Here is a 27839-nt window from a genome sequence, read left to right as displayed (position 1 = left end):
ATATTAATGACTTGGATGAGGGAATTAAATGCAGCATCTCCAAGTTTGCGGATGACACAAAGCTGGGTGGCAGTGTTAGCTGTGAGGAGGATGCTAAGAGGATGCAGGGTGACTTGGATAGGTTGGGTGAGTGGGCAAATTCATGGCAGATGCAATTTAATGTGGATAAATGTGAAGTTATCCACTTTGGTGGCAAAAATAGGAAAACAGATTATTATCTGAATGGTGGCCGATTAGGAAAAGGGGAGGTGCAACGAGACCTGGGTGTCATTATACACCAGTCATTGAAAGTGAGCATGCAGGTACAGCAGGCGGTGAAAAAGGTGAATGGTATGCTGGCATTTATAGCGAGAGGGTTTGAGTACAGGAGCAGGGAGGTACTACTGCAGTTGTACAAGGCCTTGGTGAGACCACACCTGGAGTATTGTGTGCAGTTTTGGTCCCCTAATCTGAGGAAAGACATCCTTGCCATAGAGGGAGTACAAAGAAGGTTCACCAGATTGATTCCTGGGATGGCAGGACTTTCATATGAAGAAAGACTGGATGAACTGGGCTTGTACTCGTTGGAATTTATAAGATTGAGGGGGGATCTGATTGAAACGTATAAGATTCTAAAGGGATTGGACAGGCTAGATGCAGGAAGATTGTTCCCGATGTTGGGGAAGTCCAGAACGAGGGGTCACAGTTTGAGGATAGAGGGGAAGCCTTTTAGGACCGAGATTAGGAAAAACTTCTTCACACAGAGAGTGGTGAATCTCTGGAATTCTTTGCCACAGGAAACAGTTGAGGCCAGTTCATTGGCTATATTTAAGAGGGAGTTAGATATGGCCCTTGTGGCTACGGGGGTCAGGGGGTATGGAGGGAAGGCTGGGGCGGGGTTCTGAGTTGGATGATCAGCCATGATCATAATAAATGGCGGTGCAGGCTCGAAGGGCCAAATGGCCTACTCCTGCACCTATTTTCTATGTTTCTATGTATGTTTCTATCCTCCACACTGCCTAGAGCCTTACCACTAATACTATATTCTGCCATCATATTTGACCTACCAAAATGAACCACCTCACACTTATCTGGGTTGGACTCCATCTGCCACTTCACAGCCCAGTTTTGCATCCAATCAATGTCCCACTGTAACCTCTGACAGCCCTCCACACTATCCGCAACACCTGCAAACTTTATGTCATCAGCAAATTTACTAACCCATCCCTCCACTTCTTCATCCCGGTCATTTATAAAAATCATGAAGAGTAGGGGTCCCAGAAACAGTTTGTGATTGGGGTGACTTGGGTCCCCAATGATCATTGGGGCCCTTTTTACACATCTGTCTTTGTAAATGTCCTGAATCATGGGAAGTTCACATCTACAGATGTGCTGGGCTGTCCACACCATTCTCTGCAGAGTCCTGCGATTAAGGGAGGTACAGTTCCCATACCAGGCAGTGATGCAGCCAGTCAGGATGCTCTCAATCGTGCCCCTATAGAAAGTTCTTAGAATTTGGGAGACCATATCTAACTTCTTCAACTATCTGAGGTGAAAGAGGTGCTGTTGTGCCTTTTTCACCACACAGCCGGTACGTACAGACCACGTGAGCTCCTCGGTGACGTTTATGCTGAGGAACTTAAAGCTGTTCACCCTCTCAACTCCAGATCCATTGATGTCAATAGGGACTAGCCTGTCTCCATTCCTCCTGTTGTCCACAACCAGCTCCTTTGTTTTTATGATGTTGAGGGAGAGGTTGTTTTCTTTACACCACTATGTCAGGGTGATGACTTCCTCTCTGTAGGCTGCCTCATTATTAGTTGAGATCGGGCCAGTCAGTGCAGTGTCATCAGCAAATTTAATTAGCAGATTGGAGCTGCAGGTGGTGACCCAGTCGTAAGTATACAGAGAGTAAAGGAGGGGGCTTAGTACACAGACCTGAGGGGCATCTGTGTTGAGGGTCAGAGGGGCAGAGATGAGGGAGTCCACTCTTACCACCTGCTGGCGATCTGACAGGAAGACCAGGATCCATATACACAAGGCAGGGTGAAGGCCGAGGTCTCTGAGTTTCTTGTCAAGCCTGGAGAGAATTTTGGTGTTGAGTGCTGAACTGTAGTCCAAGAACAGCATTCTCGCATAAGCATCCCACTTCTCCAGATGTGTAAGGATGGTGCATAGAGCTGAGGCTATTGCGTCACCTGTCAATCGGTTATGTCGATAGGCAATTGTAGGGGGTCCAGTGTGGGTGGCAGCATGCTGCAGATATAATCCTTGACCAGCCCCTCAAAGCATTTACTTATTACTGAGGTGAGTGTGACAGGACGCCAGTTGTTCAGACTTTTTAGGTACAGGGACAATGGTGGATATTTTGAAGCAGGAGGGCACTCTACACTGGCAGAGCGAAAGATTAAAAATATCTGTAAACACACCTGCTAGTTGTGCCGCACACATCCTGAGTACCCGCCCTGGCATGCTGTCTGGTCCCGCAGTCTTGCAACTGTCCATCTGTTGGAATCACCTGCGTACTTTGGCCTCAGGGATGACCAAGCTGCCGATCGCATCATCTGCAGATCTTCTCAGGGGCTCGGTATTGGTGATGTTGAATCGAGTGTAAAAAATGATTTAGCTCACCTGGGAGAGAGGCATCAATGTTGGAAACTCCACTACATTTAGCTTTGAAGTCTGCAATGGTGTGCAGACCTTGCCATAAGCTCCGTGTGCTGTTGGTGGAAAGCTGAGTCTTAATCTTGTCTCTGTATTGTTGTTTCACTGCCTTGATGACTTTGTGCAGATTGTAGTTGCATTTCTTGAGCTCTTGCAGTGTAGTCTAGGACAAGAGGCAGAGCTTGATAGATTCTTGATTGGACACAGCATCAAAGGTTGTAGGGAGAAGGCCGGGGAGTGGGGCTGAGGAGGGGAAAAAGGATCGGCCACGATTGAATGGCAGAGCAGACTCAATGGGCCAAATGGCCGAATTCTGCTCTTGTATCTTATTGTCTTATATGTTAACCTTTTCATTCCCGGGATCATATTCATGATGTGGACTCTTTAATTTATTGTAAGTGAGAAAGAAGGGAGAATCCGGTCAGTGCAGGAACCATAACCTGTTCATTCAACATCAAGAAGACAAAAGAAATGATAATTGACTTCAGGAAGGCAAGTGGCTCTGAACAAGCCCCAATATTCATAAATGGATAGTGGGAAGGATCTCCGGTTTCAAGTTTTTGGGATGAACGTCACTGAGGAGCTCTTTTGGTCCATCAACACAACCTCGATAGTAGGGAAGGCACATCTCTGACTACCTGAGGTGCTTCAGGAGAGCTAATCTGCCTGATCTTTTATTGATGTGCGATAGAGAGCCTACTAGCATACAGAATGATAGTGTGGTACTCTGAATGCATCGAGACCAATCACAAAGCACTCCAGTGGGTGATTAGGAGGGCTCAGCACATCACTGGACTCAATTACCGGACCTGGAGACAATCTACAACTCTCAATGCTCATAACATCTTTAAAGACCCATCCCATCCCGGACACTTGTCTGTTCAATCTCCTGCCATCTGGTAGGCGATACAGAAACATCTTAGCCAAGGCAGTAAGACCAAAAAACAGCTTCTTACCGAGGACGGTTGTGCAGCTTAATAAGGTAATACCCCGGATTGCCAATAGCCTTTGTGTGTTATGGACTATCAAAGTCACTTGCTGTATGTAAAAATAGGAAAAAAATATTTATTTATTTTTAATTAAGCCACTGCATCCATTGTAAATATCTGTTTTGCACAGACTGAAATAGCACTGCAATCTCGTCTTCAGCAATGACACTCAAATTCTATTCTAAATTTATTTGTGGTAATATTAGTTTATGTGTTTCGTGTGTGTGTGCTATAAATACGTAGAGTGTTGCACACCTCGGTCCAGATGTTTCGTTTGGCAGTATACGCGTCTACAGTTGAATGACAATAAACTGAATTTGAACTTTTTCTGTATTTTATGTACTTGCATCTCTTGAAGCATTTCTGATCCTTTGCCAATTGTAGAGTCACCACCATGTGGCGCTCATGAGCTGTGTAAATTCAGAGAAAGGCATCCTGATTGGTTCAGCATCTTCAAAGAGAAGATTCACAAAGCCCAAGAAAGCAGACGCAAAGACTTGGAGGCTGACTCACCGAATCATCAAAAGTTTTGGCAGGGATTTTACAGAGAACAAGGCAAGTAGAGAATTTGAGAAAATAAAATTTGCACATTTCATTGTCCAAAAGCACTTTGCTCGACAGTACCGAAACAGACCATCCATCCACCCAACCAACACACTCAAAATGCTGGAGGAACGCAGCAGGCCAGGCAGCATCTATGGAAAATAGTATAGTTGACATTTTGGGCCAAGACCTTTCAGCAGATGCTGCCTGGCCTCCTGAGATCCTCCAGCACTTTGTGTGTGTTGCTCAGATTTCCAGCATTTGCAGATTTTCTCGTGTTTGTGATCCATCCACTCATCCATTCCATGCCAAACTGCTATTCTGCCTAGTGCCAATAACTCACCCTTTTTGCATTGCCCTCTATACACTTCTCTGGTCACCTCATTATAGGAAGGATGAGGAAGCTTTAGAAAGGGTGCAGAGGAGACTTACCACAATACTGCCTGGATTAGAGAGCATGTCTAATGACAATAGGTTGAGTGAGCTAGGGCTTTTCTCTTTGAAGCAAATGAGGATGAGAGGTGTACTAGATTATAAGAGGCATTGATACAGTGGACAGACAGAGACTTTTTCCAAGGGCAGAAATAACTAATATCAGGGGACATAAATTTAAGGTGAATGGAGGAGATTATAAGGGGATGTCAGGGGTACATTGTTTACACACAGAATCAGAATCAGGTTTATTATCACCAGCACGTGTCATGAAATTTGTTAACTTAGCAGCAGCAGTGCAATGCCATACATAAAAATATAGAGAAAAATTAAATCAATTACAATAAATATATGTGGCCCCCGTGGCCAGCCTCAGGGTCGCTCGGCTCGCTGTCGTCTAGGGAAACAGCCCTCAGCCCCGCCAAACTGGGTAATTAGTTTGTGTGGATGCTGTGTGATGTATCCCACCCAGCCCAAATAACAGACAATACACCAGATACGATTGAATGATTTACAGTTTATAGATATTACTGGAACTATATCATTAATAGAGAATAAAATATAAAAGGAAAATAAAAGGCGCCACACTTATCAAAGTTCAATCTCTTCGTGCACAGTTGGAGCTCAGGATCCTTCTTCTTCACCCTACGACCCCTTGGACCACCTCAACTGGCCGCCTGGGACCAACAACGGTGGTCGACCAGATGCTCCACACGAGTCCGTCTCCGTCTCCTCTCCTCGCCGAACGCCCTGCTCGGGGTCTGACCCCGTTAGCGGACATCACAGCACCTGGTCCATCCTCTCTCTCTCTCTCTGCCTTCTGCTCCAAAACCCCGCGCATAACAATATCTTACAGATACACCAAACACATAACAACTATCCCAATTGGTTCATAACATCTTCTTATCAGTAATGTGATTCAACAAACCGCTAGCGGGAGGACTTTCTCAGCATTTAACATAACAACAAAGCATTCCCAAGTATAACATAACAAAGAAGCCATTTTAATTAGCCTATGCAGTAACATAAGAGACGAAACCCCCTTACATATATGTATATTAACTAGATTTAAATAGTGCAAAAACGGAAGTAATATATATTTTCAAAAAGTCAGGTAGTGTTCATAGGTTCAATATCCATTTAGAAATCATATACTGGACCAAATACTGGACTGAGAGTGTTGTATTTGAATGCACACAGCATATGGAATAAAGTGGATGATCTTGAAATTCAGCTACAGATTGGCAAATATGACGTTATGGCCATCTTTGAAACTTGGCTAAAGGATGGCTGCCATTGGGAACTGAACTTCCAAGGATATACGATATATCAGAAAAATAGGTTAGCATGGGGTGGTGTGGCTCTGTGTATAAGAAATAATATTAAATCATTAGAAAGAGATGACATAGGATAGGAAGGTGTAGAGTCTCTATGGGTTGAGTTAAGAAATGACAAGGGTAAAAGGACCCTAATGGCAGTTGTATACAGGTGTCCAAACAGCAGCCAAGATGTGGATTACAAGTTATAGCAAGAGATAGAAAAGGTATGTCAGAAAGGCAAAGTCATGATAATCGTTGGGGATTTTAACATGAAAGTGGATTGGGAAAACCAAGTCAGTACTGGACCTCAAGAGGGAGAATTTGTAGAATGTCTAAGGGATGGCTTTTTAGAACAGTTTATTGTTGAGCCCACTAGGGGATCGGCTATACTGGATTGGGTGTTGTGCAATGATCCAGAGGTGATAAGAGAGTTTAAGGTTAAGGAACTCTTAGGGAACAGCGATCACAATATGGTCGAGTTCACATTGAAATTTGAGAGGGAAAAAATAATATCCAATGTGTCGGTATTTCAGTGGAATAAAGGAAATTACAATGGCATGAGAGGGGGACTGAGCAAAATTGACTGGAAAGAAACATTTGCAGGAAAGGCAGAGAGCAGCAGTGGCTGGAGTTTCTGCGAAAAATGAGGGAAGTACAAGATAGATATATTCCAAATAAGAAGAAATTTCAAAGGAAAGAAGGACATTACCATGGCTGACAAGTGAAGTCAGAGCCAAAGTAAAAGCAAAAGAGAGGACATACAAGGAAGCCAGAGCTAGTGGGAAGATAGAGGATTGGGAAGCTTTTAAAAACTTGCAGAAGGAAACCAAGAAAGTCATTCGGAAGAAAAAGATGAATTATGAGAGGATGCTGGTGACTAATATCAAAGAAGATACTAGGATCGTTTTTTAAGTATATAAAGGGTAAAAGAGAGTTGGGGTAGATATAGGACTAATTCAGACTGATGCTGGAGATAATGTAATGAGAGATGCCGAGATGACAGAGGAACTGAATGCGTATTTTGCATCAGTCTTCACAGTAGAAGACGTCTGCAGTATACCAGACATTCAAGAGTGTCAGGGAAATGAAGTTTGTGCAGTGAAAATTACGACTGAGAAGGTGCTCAGGAGGCTTAATGGTCTGAGGGTGGATAAATCTCCTGGACCTGGTGGAATGCACCCTTGGGTTCTGAAAGAAGTAGCTGGAGAGATTACAGAGGCATTAACGATGAACTTTCAAGATTCGATAGATTCTGGCATTGTACCAGATGACTGGAAAATTGCAAATGTTACTCCGCTATTTAAGAAGGGTCAGAGGCAGCAGAAAGGAAACTGTAGACCTGTTAGCCTGACATCAGTGGTTGGGAAGTTGTTGGAATCGATTGTTAGGAATGAGATTACGGAGTTCCTGGAGGTACATGACAAGATAGGCCAAAGCCAGCATGGTTTCCTGAAAGGAAAATCCTGCATGACAAATCCACTGCAATCCTTTGAGGAAATTACAAGCTGGGTAGACAAAGGAGATGCAGTAGACGTGGTGTACTTGGATTTTCAGAAGGCCTTTGACAAGGTGCCGCACATGAGGCTGCTTGGCAAGATAAGAGCCCATGGAATTACAGGGAAATTACTAGCGTGGGTGAAGCATTGGTTTGCGGGCAGAAATCAGAGAGTGGGAATAAATGGATCCTGTTCTGGCTGGCTGCCGGTTACCAGTGGAGTTCCACAATGGTCGGTGTTGGGACTGCTGCTTTTTACGATGTATGTCAATGATTTGCACTATGGTGTTAATGGATTTGCAGCTAAATTTGCCGATGGTACTACGATAGTTGGAGGAGCGGGTAGTGTTGAGGAAACAGATAGACTTAGATGATTTAGGGGAATGGACAAAGAAGTGGCAAATGAAATACAATGTGGGAAAGTGTATGGTCATGCACTTTGGTGGAAGAAATAAACGGGCAGACTATTATTTAGATGGGGAAAAAATTCAAAATGCAGAGATGCAAAGGGACTTGGGAGTCCTTGTGCAAGATACCCTAAAGGTTAACCTCCAGGTTGAGTTGGTTGTGAAGAAGGTGAATGCAATGTTGGCATTCATTTCTAGAGGTATAGAAAATAAGAGAATGTTGAGGCTCTATAAGGCACTCATGGAGTACTGGGTGCAGTTTTGGGCTCTTTATTTTAGAAAGGATATACTGACATTGGAGAGGGTTCAGAGAAGATTCACGAGAATGATTCCAGGAATGAAAGGGTTACCGTATCAGGAACGTCTGGCAGCTCTTGGGCTGTATTCCCTGGAGCTCAGGAGAATGAGGGGGGATCTCATAGAAACATTCAGAATGTTAAAAGGCCTGAACAGATTAGATATGGCAAAATTATTTCCCATGGTAGGGGATTCTAGGACAAGGGGGCATGACTTCAGGATTCAAGGACTTCCTTTTAGAACTGAGATGCGGAAAAATTACTTCAGTCAGAGGGTGATAGACCTGTGGAATTTGTTGCCACCGGCAGCTGTGGAGGCCAAGTCATTGGGTGTATTTAAGGCAGAGATAGTTAGGTTCTTGATTAACTAGGGGATCAAAGGGTATGGGGTGAAAGCAGGGGAGTGGGGATGACTGGAAGAATTGGATCCATGATCCCCATGAATTAATGGCGGAGCAGACTCAATGGGCCAAATGGTCTACTTCTGCTCCTATATCTTATGGTCTTATATGACAGAGGGGAAGAAGCTGTTCTTGAATCGCCAAGTGTGTGCCTTTAGGCTTCTGTACCTCCTTCCTGATGGTAACAATGAGAAGGGAGTATGTCCTGGGTGATGGGGGTCCTTAATAATGGATATCGCCTTTCTGAGGCACCATTCCTCGAAGATTTCTTGGTTACAATAGAGGCTAGTGCCCAAGATGAAGCTGACTAATTTTACAATTTTCAGTAGCTTCTTTTAGTCCTGTGCAGTAGCAGAGTGGACACCTATCTTGCCCAAAAGTGGAGAGTGGTCACCTATGCAGGCGCAACCAGGGAGCAAAGCTTGGGGGCATGCAGGGACCTGATTAGTCCACCAACACCTACCACTGAGTTCGACAGCAGGGACTCCAGCTTGAAAGAGGTCCAAGAAATAGTAAGAGCAGTTAAGGCAAGCTCAACGCCTGGGCCAAGTGGAGTACCATACAAGATATACAAATGGTGTCCCAAACTTCTGTACAGACTGTGGAGGATCCTCGGGGGTGACTTGGAGGAGGGGGTGAGTGGCCAAGGAGGCGAACTCCAAGAACATCAAGCAGTTTCGAGTCATCTCACTGCTCAGCATTGAAGGGTAGATATTTTTCAGTGTCATTGCCTGACATTTAACAGAGTACCTCCTAAAGAATCATTACATTGACACCTCAATGCAGGAGGATGGGGAGCACACAGTCAGGGGTGGTAATAATAGAGACAGATACATTAGGGGCATTTAAGAAACTCTTAAATAGGCACAAGGATGATAGAAAATAGAGGGCTATATAGGAGGAGAGGGTTAGATTGATCTTGGAGTAGGTCACAAGGTCGGCACTACATCGTGGGCCAAGGAACCTGTACTGTGCTCCTACATTTTATCAGGAATAGTCTGTCCAATCTCTCCCTAAAATCCATGCGCACGTTAGCCTGAGGATGGTGAATCTGTGAAATTTATTGTCATGGATGGCTGTGGAGGCCAAATTGTTGGGTATATTTAAAGCAGAGGTTGATTGTTATTGATTAGTTTGGGTGTCAAACACTTGTTCCCTCTAAGCTGCGCAGGTGCACAGCCGCGCAGTAACTAACATTCTCCCACACACATAGCCTTCGTTGCCGCCCAGCTGGAATAAAGACAGACGAGAAAAAGTTTATAAAATGTGAAAGATTTTCTTTGTTGTACTATATTTCATTATACCCTTCAATTAATAAATAAATTCAAAAGTATGCGATATTTCCATTTTCATTCTACATGTAACTGGGTCTTGGTTACACTGGCTGCTGAGGTGTCTAAAATGGCTTTTCAATAATAACTGCGATGTAAGGAGTTCTCGCTCTCCCTGCTTGTTTGGGTTATATTATTGATAAGGGAAAGAACAAACCAATGAGTGTCCATGTTATTCTATCTGTATGTGTGGGAACCTGGGTGAGTGCGCGGGTTTTTCGGGAAGAGAACCAAAGAGGAAGGGCGTGCTGGGCGCGGTCTGGTTGACCACTCTTTTCCATCAATGCTGCCTGGCCTGCTGAGTTCCTCGAACGTTTTGTGTGGGTTGCTTTGGATTTCCAGCATCTGTAGATTTTTTTTGTGTTCGCAATCTACGGACTCACTTTCAAGGACTCTATAACTCATGTAGTCAGTATTATTTATTTATTTTTAATTTGCTCAGTTTGTATTCTTTTGTACATTGGTGGTGCATCAGTCTTTGTGTGTAATTTTTCATTGATTCTATTATATTTCTCTGTTCTACTGTGAATGCCCACAAGTAAGTGAATTTCTGGGTTGGTATATGGTAACGTATTCACTCAGGTGCCTTTCCGTTCAGTGTGGGCAATCATGTCTCTCTATCCATCACGGTTCCTGACCTTCCGAATTATAGTTGTTGCCTCCCCTGTTTCTAACCATGATGTTATTCCATCTGTCATTTTCATTCTGTCTGCCTCTGCTTCTTTTTCCTTCCAGCTTTCCAGTTCTAACTAAATGATCTAATGTCTCTCTTCACATGATGTGTCCAAAGAATTTTGATTGCTGTTTTCTGATTTTTTTTAAAGTAATGTACATTTTGTTTTTGTTCTCTGTAGAACTTTTTCGTTGGTTATCCTGTTCCTATATGATATGCATAGCATTCTTCTGAGGAGCCACATCTCTGCTGCATTGATTCATTATTCCATTGCATTTGTGATGGTCCATGACTCGCAGCCGTACATCAATATAGGAAGAATGTACACTACACACGGTGTCGGTGCTGTGCAATTGCTCAGCAAAAGGAGGTGTAAGGCACTCCTTCCATCCGATAGCCTACAGGTCACCCTTGGGCAAAGTGTAGTACCTGTTTAGCCTCCCGGTCAGGGTCACGTGATGCCATGGTTTGCAGGTGGTGGATGGTTTTACAATCAGATTCTACAATTGGAATTTATGGTTGTAAAACTGAAAAAGCTGGTCAGATGAATCTGCTGATCAATGGCCAGGGTTACCCATCCAGTATGGACACTGCAATGGAAGGTGGCAACAGGAAACCACTTCAGTATTCCTCCCTTGTACAATCATGAACTCAAATTAACTACTGTGACATGTATGTACTTTGATAATAAATTTTCTTTGAACTTGCACTCTAAGGTAACCCTCCTACCCCTCTCATGCACATACCTATCCAAACTTCAATCGAACCCGCATCCAGCACTTCCGTTGGCAGCTCATTCCACTCTCAGTGAAGAGGAACCAGTAAGACAGCCTCTTGCATTATCATGGAATGGTCTCATGTGTATTTTTATTTTTTTCCCCACTGATGTCATTTTACACTCCTCTCTTCCCTCTTTACCACCTTGTACAATTTGTGTGTAATTTATACTGTGTCCCATCTGTACCTGTGATGTTGTTGCAGGCAAGTTTTTTTTTATTAGCAACAAAATGCTGGAGGTCAGGCAGCATCCATAGAGAGGAATAAACAGTCAATGTTTTAGGCTGAGACCCTTCTTCAGGACTGGAAAGGATGGGGGGAGGACAGCAGAATTTAAAAATGTGGGGGGGAGGGGAAGGGTAGCTAGAAGGTGACAGGTGAAGCCAAGTGGGTTTGAAAGATCAAGATAAAGGGCTGGAGAGGAAGGAATCTGATAGGAGAGGAGAGTGGACCATAGGAGAAACTGAATGGGGGCTGTGATGGGCAGGTGAGAAGAGGTAAGAGGCCAGAGTGGGGAATTGAAGAGGAGAGCAGGAAGGAATTTTTTTTTAACCCATTCCCACAAGTCAGTCCATAGCCTCCTATACTGCCACGATGAGGCCACAATCAGGCTGGAGGAGCAAAACCTTTATATTCCATTTGGGTAGCCTCCAATCTGATGGCATGAATATCAATTTCTCAAACTACCAGTAATGCCCCCCCCCCTCACCATTCCCCATTCCAGTTTCCTCTCTCATTTCCTTCCCCGCCCATCACCTCCTTCTGGTGCTCCTCCCCCTTTCCTCAGTTTCACCCATCACCTACTACCTTGTATGTCTTCCTACACCCCATCTACCTTCCAACTCTGACTACCTCATCTTTTTCTCCAGTTCTGACAAAGGCTCTCTGTCTGAAACGTCGACTGTTTACACCTGGAGAAACCCATGCAGTCACGGGGAGAAGATACAAACTCCTTGCAGGCAGTGGCGGGAATTGAACCTGGGTCACCTGTATTGTAAAGCACTGTGTTAACTGCTACACTACCGTACCACTCCGACTAGAGTGACCTATTAACCAGCATGTCTTTGGAGTATGGATGGAAACCAGAGCACCTGGAGGAAACACACATGCCCATGGGAAGAACATACAAGCTTTCTTAGAGAGGACACTGGAGTTGAATTCCTAACTCTGATGCCTCAAGCTAACCACTAAAATTTTAAATAATTTCAGCATCTAAAATTATGCGGGTGACTCTACATTGGAAACAAATTCATTTCCCACATCTAGGGTCTCCACCATACAGAACAGCATTAAAAGCCTTCCCTCAAATCAATCTTTGCAACAACTCACTGAAGAAAAACAAGATGAAGACAGCCACGTCTGTTCACATTTTTTTTAATTGTAAAGCAAAACCAAATGTGGTTTTCAGATACGGCATTGATCCAGCACCACAGATGACACTGTGTGGGCCATGAGGTATTGCAACATGAGTACATCTGCTGTCATTCAATAGGATACTCAGCAAAAAAACAGTCACAATTTCCCACCCCAACACTCCACTCCATCGTCCACGGCTCCCAATGCAAGCAGTTTTGATTGTCTGAGAAACTGAGGGGATTGCATTAAGAAAAAAAAAACAGCTGATATACAAAAAACAGCCTCGTTTTCCTCAACCCCACTCCCCAAAAAAGACTTGGAAACAAACTCTCAATTGGCCAGCAGGGTGAAAAGTTTGAAATGAACCTCAAGGTTTAAGAAACGACTAGACCCTGGAAACACACAGCAAGCCAAGCGGCCTCTGAGAAAGAGGAAAACCAGTTTACATTTTGGCTTCAGGCCCCTTCATTGAAACATTAATTGACCCAATGAGTGCTTCTAGCACTTCCAAATCTTTATCCACCACCCCTACCCTCCTACATTTCCACCACTTGCAGTTTGTTTTTAATCTTGAGAAACATGCTACCATCAAATCCACCCAAAGCCGAGAAGGCTGTTGGTACTTGTTTTAAGCCAATTAGAAACCAATGTGTCTCACCACAGGCCACAATCTGGCAAAGCGATCTTGGTCACTGACCTTCTTCAGGGACTTCTGCTGGGACGTTATTAGACCAGTCCCCCAATATACACAGTAGGTCTTTTCTCCTCTGCCCAGCCGGAGAACAGCTCCAGCATTTTTAGCACACACATAAAACAACGGAGGAGCTCAGAAGGTCAGGCAACATCTATGGAAGGAAACAAACAGTCTCATAGGAGGCCTGATGGAGGGCCTCGGCCTGAACCATCGACTGCTCGTTTCCCTTCATGGATATTGCCTGACCTCCAGTGTTGTGCGTGTTACTTCAGATTTTCAGCATCTGCAGAATCTCCTGTGCCTCCAGCATTTCCTCTTTAAAAACAGGCTTATTAAGGTCCATAAGTCATGGGCAGATATACAACTTTTCAGGAAAAGAATTCATTTGGAACCTCCTCAATGGAGGAGCATGAGGCACAACTTGGGAATAACCGAGGTATCCAAAGGGAAGCCAGATACAGAGGAAGCAGTTAGACGAAACAGGAGTGGGGAAAGAAGTTAATTGATCTGATTTACAAGCGATATCATCTTTAAAAATTATTTATCTTCTTTATACCAATGAGCTTTACCATTAACTACAGATCCTCATTGGGAGACCCTGAATTTCAGTGAAACTTTGTCACATCATTTCAACCCCACCAGCAATTGATCAGTTGCTCATAATTCACTCAGTTCTTGCCAATAAAATGCCTACAAGAAAATGAATTTCAAGGTAGTATATGGTGACATGCACACCTTGATGATAAATTTACTTTGAACATTGACCTTTACTGTCAGGCATTTGTCCCAAAATGTCAAATGGTTCAAAATCTCAGTGACGTCCACTGCACGTGACAAAGAACACAAGGCTCTTAGCTCCACCCAATCACTGGAGTGCCTTCCATAAAATATCAAAAGATTTCAAATTAAACTTTTCGAAAAGTTGATAGAACATTTTGCAAAAATCAGTAAACAAAGTGAGGGATGCAAGCCTTGTCCAGAATCTCCTGTGAATGTACACTCTGTGGCCACTTTATTAGTTACAGGAGTGGAACCCTGTGGAGTCTTCTGCCTCTGTAGCCCATCCACTTCAAAGTTCAACATATGAGTTCAGAGATGCTCTTCTGCACCCACTGTTGTAACGTGTGGTTATTTTCAGTTACTGTTAGCTTGAACCAGTCTGGCCATTCTCCTCTGACCTGTCTCATTAAAAAGTTGTTTCACCCACAGAACTGCCACTCACTGGATTTTTTTTTGCTTTTTGCATCATCCCCCATGAATTTTAGAGACTGTTGTGCATGAAAATCCCAGGAGTTCAGCAGTTTCTGAGATACTCAAACCACCCTGACTAGCACCAACAGTCATTCCATGGTCAAAGTCACTTGAATCACATTTCCTCCCTATTCTGATGTTTGACCTGAACAACAAATGAACCTCTTGACCATGTCCGCATGCTTTTATGTATTGTTGCCACGATTGGCCGATTAGATATTTGTATTAACAAGGTGTGCCTAATAATGTGGCCACTGAGTGTAGGCCTTTGTTCAGAATCTCCTGTGCATGTAAATCTCACCGAGATGGACAGAGGCTTTTGTGGAGCAGAGGGGAGAAAGGAAGACATGGTTATGTTGAGAGGGTGAGATTGAAAAGGCTGAGAGGAGAGCACCATGAAGCATTGACAGGAATTGGTTGAGCCAAATGCTTCAGTGCGATGCTACACAAATCCGCCCTACTTGTTAGGGTTACACACTGGTGGAGTTAGCCCTGCATATACTGTCTACAGGTGCAATGGATTGGCCCATTGTGTGGAGCCAGAAGAACCCGTTGCTCATGGTTAAAACTTGGTCAATTGTGGTACCACCAAGACAAAGCACCAGTTGCTCTTGGTTGAAATCCACCCAACATTGAGGAAAGTGGGGTGTTGAGGGAGAATAGTGGGATTCTTTACCTAACAAGGGCTAGGGTGGGGGTTTAACAGGGCACCATTCTCAAAAAGATCAACTGTTTACTCCCAAGACAGCATGTCAAACCACTTACACAGAACTAACATTTCTTTTTCTTTAAACAAAAAAAGACATGTTGCATTTTGGCCCCACGTACACCAGAACTGCCCAGAGGCTACAATTCGTCGTGCATTTTGCGGCCATCTGGTCTCAATAGCCGCCCAATGAAGAGGAACGAACCAGTGTTTTTGTCCTTAACCAGGAAGATGAAGGGGTGGTCAGCATAGAACACCTCTGGGTTTTTCAGCTCCTCGCGGCTGTAGATGAAGGCATCATACGGGTCGCCTTCAGTGGCCCATTCCCAAGCGGTGCCATGGACAAGGCTGGACAGGTACAGATCCTTCTTGCCCGAGATTTTGGACAAGTCCGCTTTGTTCTTGTCGACCGCGGTGGTCAAACCAACACCGCCCAGGTACTTCTACATTCAAAGTGAAAACAAAATTCAACAGGTCATGATGAGAAAACCAAAAGCCGAAATACAAGAGGCTAAAGATACATAGCAAGTTAGGCGGCATCCATGGGGAGAGAAACAAGACATTTCACGACATGTCACTGATACTAAACCCGATTCTGACAGCTAATATTCAAAAAAATGCTTGACAGAAGAATTAGTATCAAGCTGTTGAAATCGAACCCACATCCACCACTTTCGCTAGCAGCTTGTGAGTGAAGTCGTTCCCCCTCACGTAGGTTGGAGGGTTGAATTATCCACAGTTCTGTTCGTTGGTTTGCACCTCAATGGGAAAGGGAACATCAGGGCTAGGGATTTGGGGCCAGGCCGAAGCAGTGGGGCCCGAGCCGGAGAGTGAAAACGAATCAACCTTTCGCCAATTTAAGTGCCAAGCCACATTAAAAAGATCAATGCCGAGGGCAAAGGATGAACCAGCGTTCAGCTGAATACTCTGTGAAGTTCATTCGCCTCAGCACTGAACTGGCTCCGTGGCTGTGGCCTGTAGCCATTGGGCTCCTGGACCGACTTCACTCACCTCACCACTGAGCTGGCTCCGTGGCTGAGGACTCACTTTCAGGGACTCTGCAGTTTAAGGCCAGCGTATTACTTGTTTAATTTTTTTTTTAATTGCATGACTTGTTTTCCTCCCCACCCCCACCACACACAAACACACACACACACACACACACAGTGTTTGACTGTCTTTGCTGTGTGTTTTTTTTTAAAATGGGTTCTGTCCTGTTTTTTTGTTTTGTGGCTGCCTGCAAGACGACAAATCTCAAGTTTGTATACAGTATGCATACTTTCTTAATAAATGTACTTTGAACTTTGAAACCCAGGCCTCTCCGTACCTGGAGCTGATGGCTGACCCCATAGTTGCCCTTCGGCAAGGAGATGGCCACTGCCTGTTTCTTTAGCTTGCTGACCCAAGCGTTGATCTGTTCCTTGGTCAGCAGCTTCTCGATTCTGTCCAGGGACTGCAGTTGGAAGGGCATGATGAAGATCACACTGGAAAGTGAACGGGACAGCTCCATCTCCAGCACAAGCACTTGATTCGCTTCATCCATGTAGAAGTTGTACAAGCCTAAAGTGCAGAGACCCAAAGATAAAACACTACTCAGAACCCGCAAGAAAGGAAGTTATATGCAACACACACAACATGCTGGAGGAACTCAGCAAGACGGGCAGCAGCTACAGAGGGGAATGAACGGTCAACTCTTCAGGTTAAGATCCTTCATCAGGCTCCCTCTGAGGACTGGAAAAGAGGGAGGAAGAAGCCAGAATAAAATGGTGAGGGGTGGAGAGGTGATAGGTGAGACCAAGTGAGGGGAAGTGGAGGGATGAAATAAGCTGGGAGATGATAGGTAGAAAGGGTAAGGGCTGAAGAAGTAAGAATCTGATAGAAGAGGACAATGGAGGTGTTGCTCCTTCAACCAGAAAGTGGCCTCATCGTGGCAGTAGAGGAGACCATGGACCAACTTGTCAGAACAAGAATGGGAAGTAGAATTAAAATGGGTGGCCACTGGGGAAACCCCACCTATAGAGATGGACAGAGACAAGGTGAATAATGATGCAGTTCCCTAATCTACGTGGGATCTCACCAATGTAGAGGAGGCCTCACCGAGAGCACTAGAATGAGAATGGGAAATAGAATTAAATAGGGTGGCCACCAGAAAAACTTGTGTTTTGCGGTGAATAAATTGGATTCAGTAACATTTTGGGCTTCCTTCAGTACACATGCGTGGACATCTGTGCGATGTGTTCTGGACTTCCCAATAGATCTCCCGGTGAGCATTCAGCACAACCAAACCAAATAATAATTCACCAATCAAAAAAAGCTTTGACCCCATTTCACTAAAGAAAACCCCAAACTTTTCCAAAGCAGCCACTCAAAAGTGGACACTGCCTCCCGCAGGACAGCACCTCATTAGCACTGGCCCTAGGAGACCCCATCTGAACTTGGTCCTGGGACCTTCAGGAGGAAGTCAAACGTACCAGTGCGGTGCATCATGCTGATCGCGATGGTTTCCGAACGGGTGACCATGAAGCTCCGCTGGTCCACCATCTTGTGGTGAAATTTCTCATTCCAGTGAGCTGCAGTTAAGAAGAGAATTCTGTCAGTCCTTTTCCACGTTATCAGTAGTCGGCAGAGAGATAGACATTGTGGCCCTTTACCATAGGACATAGGAGCAGAATTACACCAACCAATTGAATCTGTTCCACAGTTCCAGCATGGCTGATCTATTATCCCTCTCAACCCCTCACCTGCCTTCTCCTTGTAACCTTTGACACCCCATCAACCTCTGCTTTACATATACCCAAAGACTTGCCTCCCACAGCCACCAGTGGCAATGAATTCCACAGATTCATATCCCTCTGGCTGAAGAAATTCCTCCTCATCTCTGTTCTAAATAGATGTCCCTCTATTCCGAGGCTGTCCCCTCTGATCTTAGACTCCCCCACTGTAGGAAACATCCTCTCTATCCAGCTTTATGTATCTATTTACACTTTATTTGACTACTTTCTCTGTAGATGCAACACCATGTTGTTTTTCTTTTTACCACTTTGATGTGCCCATATGTGGCATGATCTGCTGGGATTGCATGGGGATCACAGAGAAACAGCTTCACCGGCAATAGGCAAAATGCTGCAGGAACTCACCAAGTCAGGTAACATCTATGGAGGGAAATAAATTGTCAAAAGTTTTAGGCTGAGACCCTTCATCATGACTGAATGCCAAATGTCAATTCCCCTCTATAGTTGCTGCCTGACCTGCTGAGTTCCTTTCGCATTTTGTGCATGCTCCTCTGGAATTGTGGAATCTCTTTGTGGGCTGAAATGCCTGTACTGTGCTGTACTATTCTGTTCTTTGTTCTTCTGTTTATAACTTCACTGGCAGAAGGATTGGTCACCAGGGGTCATGGTTTCTGGCCAAAGATTCAGGAGGTAAGAAACATTCGCCACCAATGCATTATGAATTGTGATCAGGGAGTCTCCCAAAAAGCTTTGGATTAAAACTTACTGCAGACTTGGATTGCTATTTGGGTGGGTAAATGTTTACCATACACTAGGGAAACAATGCCGGGCCAATTGGAAAACTCTTCCAGATGGATTTAACTATCAGGAACAGTTAATATTGTACAACCATCAGGCTCTTAAACAAGCATGGATAGCTTCACTCACCTCAAATCGAAACTGATTCCACAACCTATCGACTCACTTTCAAGGACTCTACAACTCATAGAACATTACAGCACAGACCACTCGACCCACAATCTTGTGCTGACACTTAAACCTATTCTAAGATCAATCTAACCCTTCCCTCCTACATAGCTCTGCATTCCTCTTTCATCCACATTACTATTTGAGAATCTCATTAATGCATCTGCCTCTACCACCACCCATACCTACCTCTGAGATCCCCCCTATACTTTCCTCCAAAACAAAATTATGCTCCCAATTAGCCAGTTCTGCCCTGGAAGAAAGTCACTGTTCTCAGTATTATTTATTTACTTTTAAATAATTACTAGTGTGATTTGTCCTCAACTAGAATATAAAAGCAAGGATGCAATGCTAAGGCTTTATAAGGCACTGGTGACACCTCGCGGAGTATTCAGCACAATTTTGGGCCCCTTATCTAAGAAAGGATGTGCTGATATTGGAGAGGGTTCAAAAGAGATTCACCAAAATAATTCTAGGATTTAAGGGCTTGTCATATGAGCAGCATTTGATGGCTCTGAGCCTGTAATCACTGGAATTCAGAAGAATGGTGGGGGGGGGGGGGGCGGAGAGAGAATCTCATTAAATCCTATCGAATGTTGAAAGGCCTCGATAGAATGGATGTGGAGTGGATGTTTCCTAAGGTGAAGAAGTCTAAGACCAGAGGACATAACCTCAGAATAGAGGGATGTCGTTTAGGACAGAGATGAGGAGGAATTTCTTTAGCCAGTGGTTGGTGAATCTGAGCAATTTGTTGCCACAGGTGGTTGTGGAGGCCAAGTCATTGAGTATATTTAAGGCAGAGGTTAATAGATTATTGATTGGTCAGAGCACGAAGGGATACGGGGGGCTGAGGGGGAAATTGATCAGCCATGATGAAATGGGGGAAGCAGACTCGATGGGCCAAATGGTCTAATTCTGCTCCTATATCTTATGGTCTTAAACCCTGGACTTTGTTATGTGTAGTTTTCAATAGTCCAAGTATTTTTTTCCATTTTCCTGTAAATGTCTGCAAGAAAATGAATCTCAAGGTAGCTTATGGTAACATACAGGTACTTTGATAATAAGTTTGCTTTGAACTTTGAGTAAAATACCAACTGCATGGACTTACGTTTGAAGAACATGGCATTGATGATCATAGCTCCGTCGGTACTCTCCAGGTCCTTGATGATCTCGGGAAGCTTCCCCTCTGTGGTCTTCGCTGCCCACTCATTGATGGCCTTCAGGGCGCCCTTCTTGTCCCTGAAGTTGACCTTGGCGTGCCCAAAGTTGTAGTGCTTCTTGCTTTTCTGCACAAAGTCCTCGACAAATTTCACCGAGGTGGGGCCGTAAAGCTGGCTGCCGACCTTCCAGGTGCCGTTGCGCGCAGTAGAGTTACTGACGTCTGCCAGGAGCTGGGAGACAGTGAGATGGAACTTGTCATCTGGGACCTTGCCCATGTCGAGCAGAGCCTTTGCCTCGGAGGCAGTCGGGCCAGGGCCGCCGAGCGACACTGCTCCCAGGAGGGAGGCGAGCACCACAGGAGAGAGCAGGATGTTGCTGGTGGCCTTGTCTTTGGCCATGGTGTGGTACAGGTTCAATCCCAGCTTGACACTGGCATCCGCCAGCGTGGCCGTATGCTCACTCGGCTTCTGCTCTGCAGCCGAGACTGCGGCGATCACCAGGCTGAGAGCCAGCAACTTCACCAGCCACATGGTTCCAGTGGTCAGGGACAGAGTAATCCTGAAAAACAAAACTGAGCATTTAAGATAAAGATTAGCTTTAGACGTCACAGGCACATCAAAACCCTATTGGGTCAAATCAACTCAGCCACGCCAGCGCCAACATAACTTGCCTACAACTTACTAAACCATACGTTCCTGCCACTAATTGGCACCCCTTCATTACCACTGGTGTAAGTTTAACAAATAAAAATTATTTTTTATTTGTCACCATGTTGAAAGATGCAGTATAATGCATAGTTTTGTGTCAACAATCAATGCAGTCCCAGGATTGTTCTGGAGGCCCGCAACTCACTAACCCCAACGCTAACTGCAAGTCTTCGGAATGTGGGAGGAAACCCCACATGGTCACGGAGAGACTGCACACCCTCCTTAAAGACAGTGGTGGGAATTGAACCCATGTTGGTGCTGCTGTAGTGGCGTTAACCACTGTGCCACCATTCTGCCCCTGAATGAAACGTTGGAGAGTCGCTGCCTTCACCATCTACTTAGGGCACCAAGTTGGAGGCTGCCTACACCGAATGTGAGGTGTTGCTCCTCCAACCTGAGAGTGGCAATAGAGGCGGCCATGGACCAGCACATCAGAATGGGAAGGGGGAAATTAAAGTGGGTGGCCGCCAGGAAATCCCCCCTGTCGCGACAGATGGAGTGAAGCTGCTGGATAAAGCCAAGCATTAGTGAAGGAGCTTCATCAGCCCTTTACCATCTATCACCCTCCTGCTTCTCATTTCATCCCCCACCCCCTCCCCTACCCACACATCTCTCTCATCTGGATTCCTCTGTCATCTGCTGCCTTGTACTTTTCCCCTTCCCACTCCCACCCTCCTATTCCGACTTTAGCCCACTTCCCTTATTGCAAGGGAGGGGTCACGGCCTAAAACGTCGACTGTTTAATCCTCTCTATTGACGCTGCCTGACCTGCTGAGTTCTTCCAGTATTTCGTGTGTGTTGCACCAGATTTCCGGCATCTGCAGAATCTGTTGCGTTTACTTCTACATTAGGGGTTCTGCAGAATCTAATATCCTTATTCAAGAAAGGATGTGCTGGTATTGGAGAAGGTCCAGAAGAGTTTAGAAGAATTTGGGGGGGTGGGGGGGGAGAATCTCATTAAAACCTATGGAATATTGAAAGATCTAGATCAGGGGTTCCCAACCTTTCTTATGCCATGTACCAGTATCATTGAGCAAAGGGTCCGTGGACTCTAAATTGGGAGCCCCTGGCCAAATTAAGAGTGGAGGTATTTCCTATAGTGGTAGAGTCTAGTACTAGAGGGCACAGCCTCAGAATAGAGGGATGTCCATTCAGAACAAAGATGGGAGGAATTTCTTTAGCCAGAGGGTGGTGAAACTGTGGAATTCATTGCCACAGATGGCTTTAGAGGCCAAGTTATTGGGTTTATTTAAAGTGGAGGTTGATAGATTCTTGTGTGTCAAAGGATATGTGGAGAAGGCAGGAGAATGGGGTTGAGGGGGATAATAAATCAGCCATGATGGAATAGCAGAACCCTCTTCTCATTGCTACCATCATGTCGAGGTACAGGAACCTGAAGACATACACCGAGTGTTTCAGAAACTGCTTCTGCCCATAAGACATAGGCGTAGAATTAGACCATCTGGCCCATCAAGTCTGCTCCGCCATTCAATCATGTTGATCCTTTTTTCTTTTCCTCCTCAACCCTAGTTCCCAGGCTTCTCCCCGTAACCTTTGATGCCATGCCCAGTCAAGAACCTATCAATCTCTGCTTTAAATACACCCAATGATCTGGCCTCCACAGCTGCATGTGGCAACAAATTACACAAATTCACCACCCTTTGGCTAAAGAAATTTCTCCGCATCTGTTTAAAAAGGGCACCCCTCTATCCTGAGGCTGTGCCCTCTTGTCCTAGTCTCTCCCACCATGGGAAACATCCTTTCCACATCTACTCTGTCTAGGCCTTTCAACACATGAAGGGTTTCAATGAGATCCCCCCCATCCTTCTGAATTCCAGTGAGTACAGACTCAGAGTCATCAAACGTTCCTCATATGATAATCCTTTCATTCCTGGAATCATCCTTGTGAACCTCCTCTGAACCCTCTCCAATGTCAGCACATCTTTTCTAGGATGGAGCCCAAAACTGTCCACAATACTCAAGGTGAGGCCTCACCAGTACCTTATAAAGCCTCAGCATCACATCCTTGCTCTTGTGTTCTGGACCTCTTGAAATGAATGCTAACACAGCATTTACCTTCCTCACCACCAACTCAACCTGCAAGTTAACCTTCAGGGTCTTCTGTACAAGGACTCCCAAGTCCCTCTGCTTCTCAGATTCCTGGATTTTCCCCCTGTTTGGAAAATAGTCAGCACATTTATTTCTAGTACCAAAGTGTATGACCATGCATTTTCCAACATTATATTTTTCATTTGCCACGTTCTTGCCCATTCTCCCTATCTGTCCAAGTCCTCCTGCATCCTACCCATTTCCTCAACACTACGTGCCCCTTCACCAATTTTTGTATCATCTTCAAGCTTGGGAACATCATCTATATCATTTATATACAGCATAAAAAAAGTGGTCCCAACACTGACCCCTGTGGAACATCACTAGTCACTGGCAGTCAACCAGAAAAGGATCCTTTTATTCCCATTCGCTGCCTCCTGCCAATCAGCCAATGCTCTAACCATGTTAGTAACTTTCCTGTAATACCATGGGCTCTTAACTTGGTAAGCAGCCTCATGTGTGGCACTTTGTCAAAGCCCTTCTAAAAGTCCAAACAACATCCACTGCATCCCCTTTATCTATCCTACTTGTAATCTCCTCAAAGAATTCCAACAGGTTCGTCAGGCAGGAATTCGCCCCTCCACCATCAGATCTCCGAATGGACAATGAACCCATGTACACTACCTCAATATTTTTGTTTGCTCCTTTTGTTGCACCAAGTTATTTTTACATGCATTTCTTATTGTGATTTCGTTTTAAGTATGTTTTGCAATGTACTGCTGTCGCAAACCAAATTTCACGACCTATGCCAGTGATATTAAAGCCGATTCTGATTCGCTCTCCCTTTCCGGAGACAATAAACAATAGTTTCCCGTCTCCTTCATCTCCGCCAACTGTGGAATGTGACTTCAATTTACAACAGTGGTTTATTCAGTCGCGGCGCGCACGCGCGCGCGCGCGCACACACACACACACACACACACACACACACACACACACACACACACACACACACACACACACACACACACACACAGAGAAAAAATCATTGCCCTGAGGGATCGAGATTCTTTCAGTCGCAGCCCGATTCGAGTAAAGTGTGGGAGAGAGGAATACTGTACATCCGCATTCTTCAAAATAATTCTCCAGATCCTCCAAAAGGTTCAATGTTTGGACGTACACATGACAAATCAAGCTAATCTTTCTTTAGATGCACACGCCAGAAGTAGATGGTCTAACCTTGAACGTTTGTCTAAGTGACGGTACCTTTTGTCTCTGCCATTCTGAAATAAAATTATCAAGGACCGGGCGACTTTCCCCCGATGAAACCGAATAAGTAGCCGGAGCAGTTTTTATTGTCTTAATGGTCAGAGACCGGAGTAATCACACAATCATTTTCGTTTTATAATCCTGCGGTCTTCCGCCGGTCTCTCAAATGTAAATAAACTCCCTCAATAGATAACTGGCAGGTCAGCTTTTTAGAACGACGCTCCTAAACTGTGCAATTCAAAACCTAAAACTATAAGGGATGCAGACTCAATTGATACCTTTAAACACCAGCTCAAAAGCTATTTATTTAACCTTGTTTTAAACTTAACATCTTCTTTATTTTGATGTTGGCACTTTATCCCATTGTAAAGCACTTTGAACTACGTCGGTATGAAAAGTGCTCTATAAATAAAGTTATTATTGATGGAGAGAAAATGGAAGATTTTTTTCGCTCCTCCAATTTTGCGGCTTCAATGAAATCTCAAGTTAAAGAGTACAGTATTCGGAGAAACCCACCCAATCAATGCACAAGTACCAGGAAAAGAGGAGGGGGCAAGGAATTAGCCAATGGCAGTTGCCAGAGTAGACGCATTCTTCCAGAGGTCTGGAAGATTCCTTAACCATTTCCCCACCCTATCCCAGTCTCTACCACGTAAGCTAGAATTGCAGTGAGGTTTTCAAAGTCGATCCAATGAATAAAGAAAAATCAAGTTAAAAGACAAAATAAAAACTTTCCACAAATGAACAGGGTCAGAAGTTTAACTTTGAGAAATAGTTGGTGAAAGTTTGACAGAACTTCTGCAAAGTTCGCGATATACCGGTATATCTTTGTGACCCCGTTGCCGAGAGTTAGTTTTTTTCTGCAATTAATTATTTGAACCTAAAATTCATTCCCATAGAAAAGACTCAATAATCCACACTAGGGAGACCCAACAGACGAGGAGTTTGAAATTGTCCTCCCCTTCCGCCTCCTGGGCACAGTGCATGGAAGTCCTCCAGCGGCTACAGGGATCCAGGCTCCCGTCTGCAGCGATGAGGAACCAAAGTTACTGGAGTTAGCAACTGCCAGAGTAGAAGGCAGGGATCAGGCGTTGAAATTTGGCTCTCAGCTACTGAGGCCGGGAGTTCCTAGCCGTTGGAATCGAGAATTCCCCGGTGCTACAATAAGTTCTCCAGTGCAGGAGTTGGGAATTCTCGGTTGCTGAGGGCCAGGAATACTCACCGACGGGAATTCGAGCTCTTAGCTGCTCGAAACAAAACTTCCCCAGTACAGGGACGAGGGCTCTGGGCTGCGGGAGTAGGGGTCTCACCTGTTTTTCTCTGCGCCTCTCAGCTCCTACTCCGACGGGAGATGCCTAAAGAGTGGACCTCCTCCTCTCGGACGACAGTTCCTTAAAGCGTGAACTGGGTAAATCTGGGGCGGATTCCACCCACTGAACTCGACAAGGCTTCCGCTGGGTCTCAAAGCCTTCAGATTCCGTGTTGGGGAGGCTAGTACCCATGCTGGAGCTAGCTGGGTTTGCAACCTTCTGATCCGGTGCAGTGGACCCTACACAGTAGACAGTGATGCAATCCATCATACATCTACTGTATAGAAATTTGACAGACTTTTTGGTGACTGGCTGCATCACAGCCTGTAGTGGAAACACCAGTGTCCTTGAATAGAAAATCCTCCAAAAACTAGTGGAAATGGCCCAGTCCATCACAAGTAAAGCCCTCCCCACCATTGAGCACATCCACATGAAAGGCGGTCGCAGGAAAGCAGCATCCATGATCAGGGACCCTCATCACCCAGGTCATGCTCCCTTCTCACTGCTACCATCAGGAAGAAGGTACAGGAGCCTCAGGACTCACACCACCAGGTTCAGGAGCAGCTATTACCCCTCAACCATCAGGTTCCTAAACCAAAGGGGATAACTTCACTTGCAAACTTGGAAATGTTCCCACAACCAATGGACTCGCATTCAAGGACACTTCATCTCATCTCTCAATATTTATTGCTTGCTTGCTTATTTATTTATTATTTTGTTTGTTTTTATTTGCACAGCTTGTTGGTTGAACATCCCAGTTGGGCAGTCTTTCATTGATTCTGTTATGGTTACTATTCTATGGATTTATTGAGTATGCCCACAAGAAAAAGAATCTCAGGGTCGCATATGATGACATATATATACTTTGATAATAAACTTACTTTGACCTTTTTGAACTTTGAACATACCAAACCTCCTCAAATTCCTAATGAAATAGAGGACAGTGGTCTACACAAAAGACCCAGGTCTATAGACCAGATTCAGATTCTGATTAGTGAATTTGAACTGGAGATCCTGCCTTATATAAAGGTGGAATTAAAAAAAAACACAATACATTATAAAGTGTTACAGTTACAGCAAGAGAGCAGTGTAATTAGATAATAAAGTGCAAGGACAAAATAAGGTAGATTCTGAGATCAAGAGTCTATCTTATCCTATTAGGGAACCATTCAATAGTCTTATAACAGTGGGGTGTCAGGAAATGTGGAGAAAGCTTGACCCAGAAACAGACCAGTTGAGATAATTTAGCAGTGAATGATAGCTTTAATTATAGACCTCAAATAACAAGTCACAAGGGGCTGCAAAACAAGAGAGAACAGGAACTAAACACAACAGGCAACAAGTCATCCTGAGGCAGGGAGAGTGAAAGCTAGGAGCAACTGGTTGAGTTTGATGAGTCTACAAAGACTTTTTCTGCATCCTCTTCTTGTAATGTTTAATGGCGGTTGGCAGACCAACGTAAAGTGCCTTCTTAGTTGGAGTGTGGAGCAAAGAGACAGGAAGCACACCCACTAAATTTTTTAAAACACTCAAATAATATCAAAAAGTCTAATTCTTTTAGAAAGTCAAATACACTCTGATATACATTACAATGGCAGTGATAGCCTAACAAACTTTCCATGTTAAACCATGCCTGTCCTAAAGAACGGTGGATGAGAACTGGGATTAAATAGGCTGCAGGTGATCAGTCTGGAATGAGCAGCAGGTGAAGCTGGGTGGAGACTGGGGAGCTGTCTGCATGTGCAGGCTGTGAGGTGTCGGCAGGAGCAGGTCTGACAGAGATAGAAGCTATCCCTGAGCTTTGTAACTTCTGGCCAAATGGGGACCGGAAGTCAAGGTCAAAGTAAGTTTATTATCAAAGTACATATTTGTTGTCATATACTACATTAAGTTCCATTTTGATATATACACTTACAGAAAAATGAAGAAATACAATAGAATTTATGAAAAACTATACATAAATAAAGACAGTCAAGCAACCTATGTGCAAAAGAAGATGGATTATGCAAACTAAAAAAAATAATACTGAGAACAGGGTTGCTGAATCTTTGAAAGTGAGTCTGTAGGTTGTGGAATTGGTTCAGTGAGCTAAGTGAAGTTACCCACGGTAGTTCAGGAGCCTGATGTCTGTAGGGTAATAACTGTTCCCGAACCTGGTGGTGTGGGACCTAAGGCTTCTGGACCTCCTCTTGTCTGGCGGTAGTAGCAAGAAGACAGCATGGCGTGGATGCTGGGAGTCTCTGATTATGTAGGCCGCTCTTCTTTGGCAACAGAAACAGGGTCGGTGGAGGGGAAGCTGGTTTGCATGATGAACTAGGCTGTTTCTACTGCT

General features: G+C 44.6%; 2 protein-coding genes across 6 annotated transcripts in view; one reads left to right on the top strand and one right to left on the bottom strand.

The window, feature by feature from the left end:
- Positions 1 to 27839, top strand: part of gdpd5b (glycerophosphodiester phosphodiesterase domain containing 5b) — a 369021-nt gene that overhangs the window by 31325 nt on the left and 309857 nt on the right. The window lies entirely within an intron of this gene.
- Positions 12664 to 25604, bottom strand: serpinh1b (serpin peptidase inhibitor, clade H (heat shock protein 47), member 1b). Of its 5 annotated transcripts, none has more exons than XM_072262578.1 (6): positions 25508 to 25604; positions 22956 to 23052; positions 20120 to 20743; positions 17785 to 17883; positions 16641 to 16873; positions 12664 to 15756 (listed from the first exon to the last, which is right to left on the bottom strand). In XM_072262578.1, the coding sequence occupies exons 3-6, from the start codon at positions 20700 to 20702 to the stop codon at positions 15454 to 15456; spliced, it is 1218 nt and encodes a 405-aa protein (XP_072118679.1). In that variant the 5' UTR covers positions 20703 to 20743; positions 22956 to 23052; positions 25508 to 25604; the 3' UTR covers positions 12664 to 15453. The 5 variants fall into 5 exon arrangements, with proteins under 5 accessions (XP_072118679.1, XP_072118677.1, XP_072118676.1 ...); XM_072262576.1 differs by having other exon boundaries at positions 20120 to 20730; XM_072262575.1 differs by lacking the exon at positions 22956 to 23052 and having other exon boundaries at positions 20120 to 20730.

Source organism: Mobula birostris, chromosome 7, assembly GCF_030028105.1.
Source record: "Mobula birostris isolate sMobBir1 chromosome 7, sMobBir1.hap1, whole genome shotgun sequence".
Classification (NCBI taxonomy): domain Eukaryota; kingdom Metazoa; phylum Chordata; class Chondrichthyes; order Myliobatiformes; family Myliobatidae; genus Mobula; species Mobula birostris.
Note: the sequence above shows the minus strand (reverse complement) of the source record. Positions and strands in the feature narration are given on the sequence as shown.

Coding starts and splice junctions, on each gene's coding strand:
- serpinh1b (XM_072262578.1), bottom strand. CDS start 20,702: ATGTGGCTGGTGAAGTTGCTGGCTCTCAGCCTGGTGATCGCCGCAGTC. Junction 16,874..17,784: donor CAGCATGATGCACCGCACTG/GTACGTTTGACT, acceptor TCTGCACTTTAG/GCTTGTACAACTTCTACATG. Junction 15,757..16,640: donor GGGTCAGCCATCAGCTCCAG/GTACGGAGAGGC, acceptor CTTTGAATGTAG/AAGTACCTGGGCGGTGTTGG.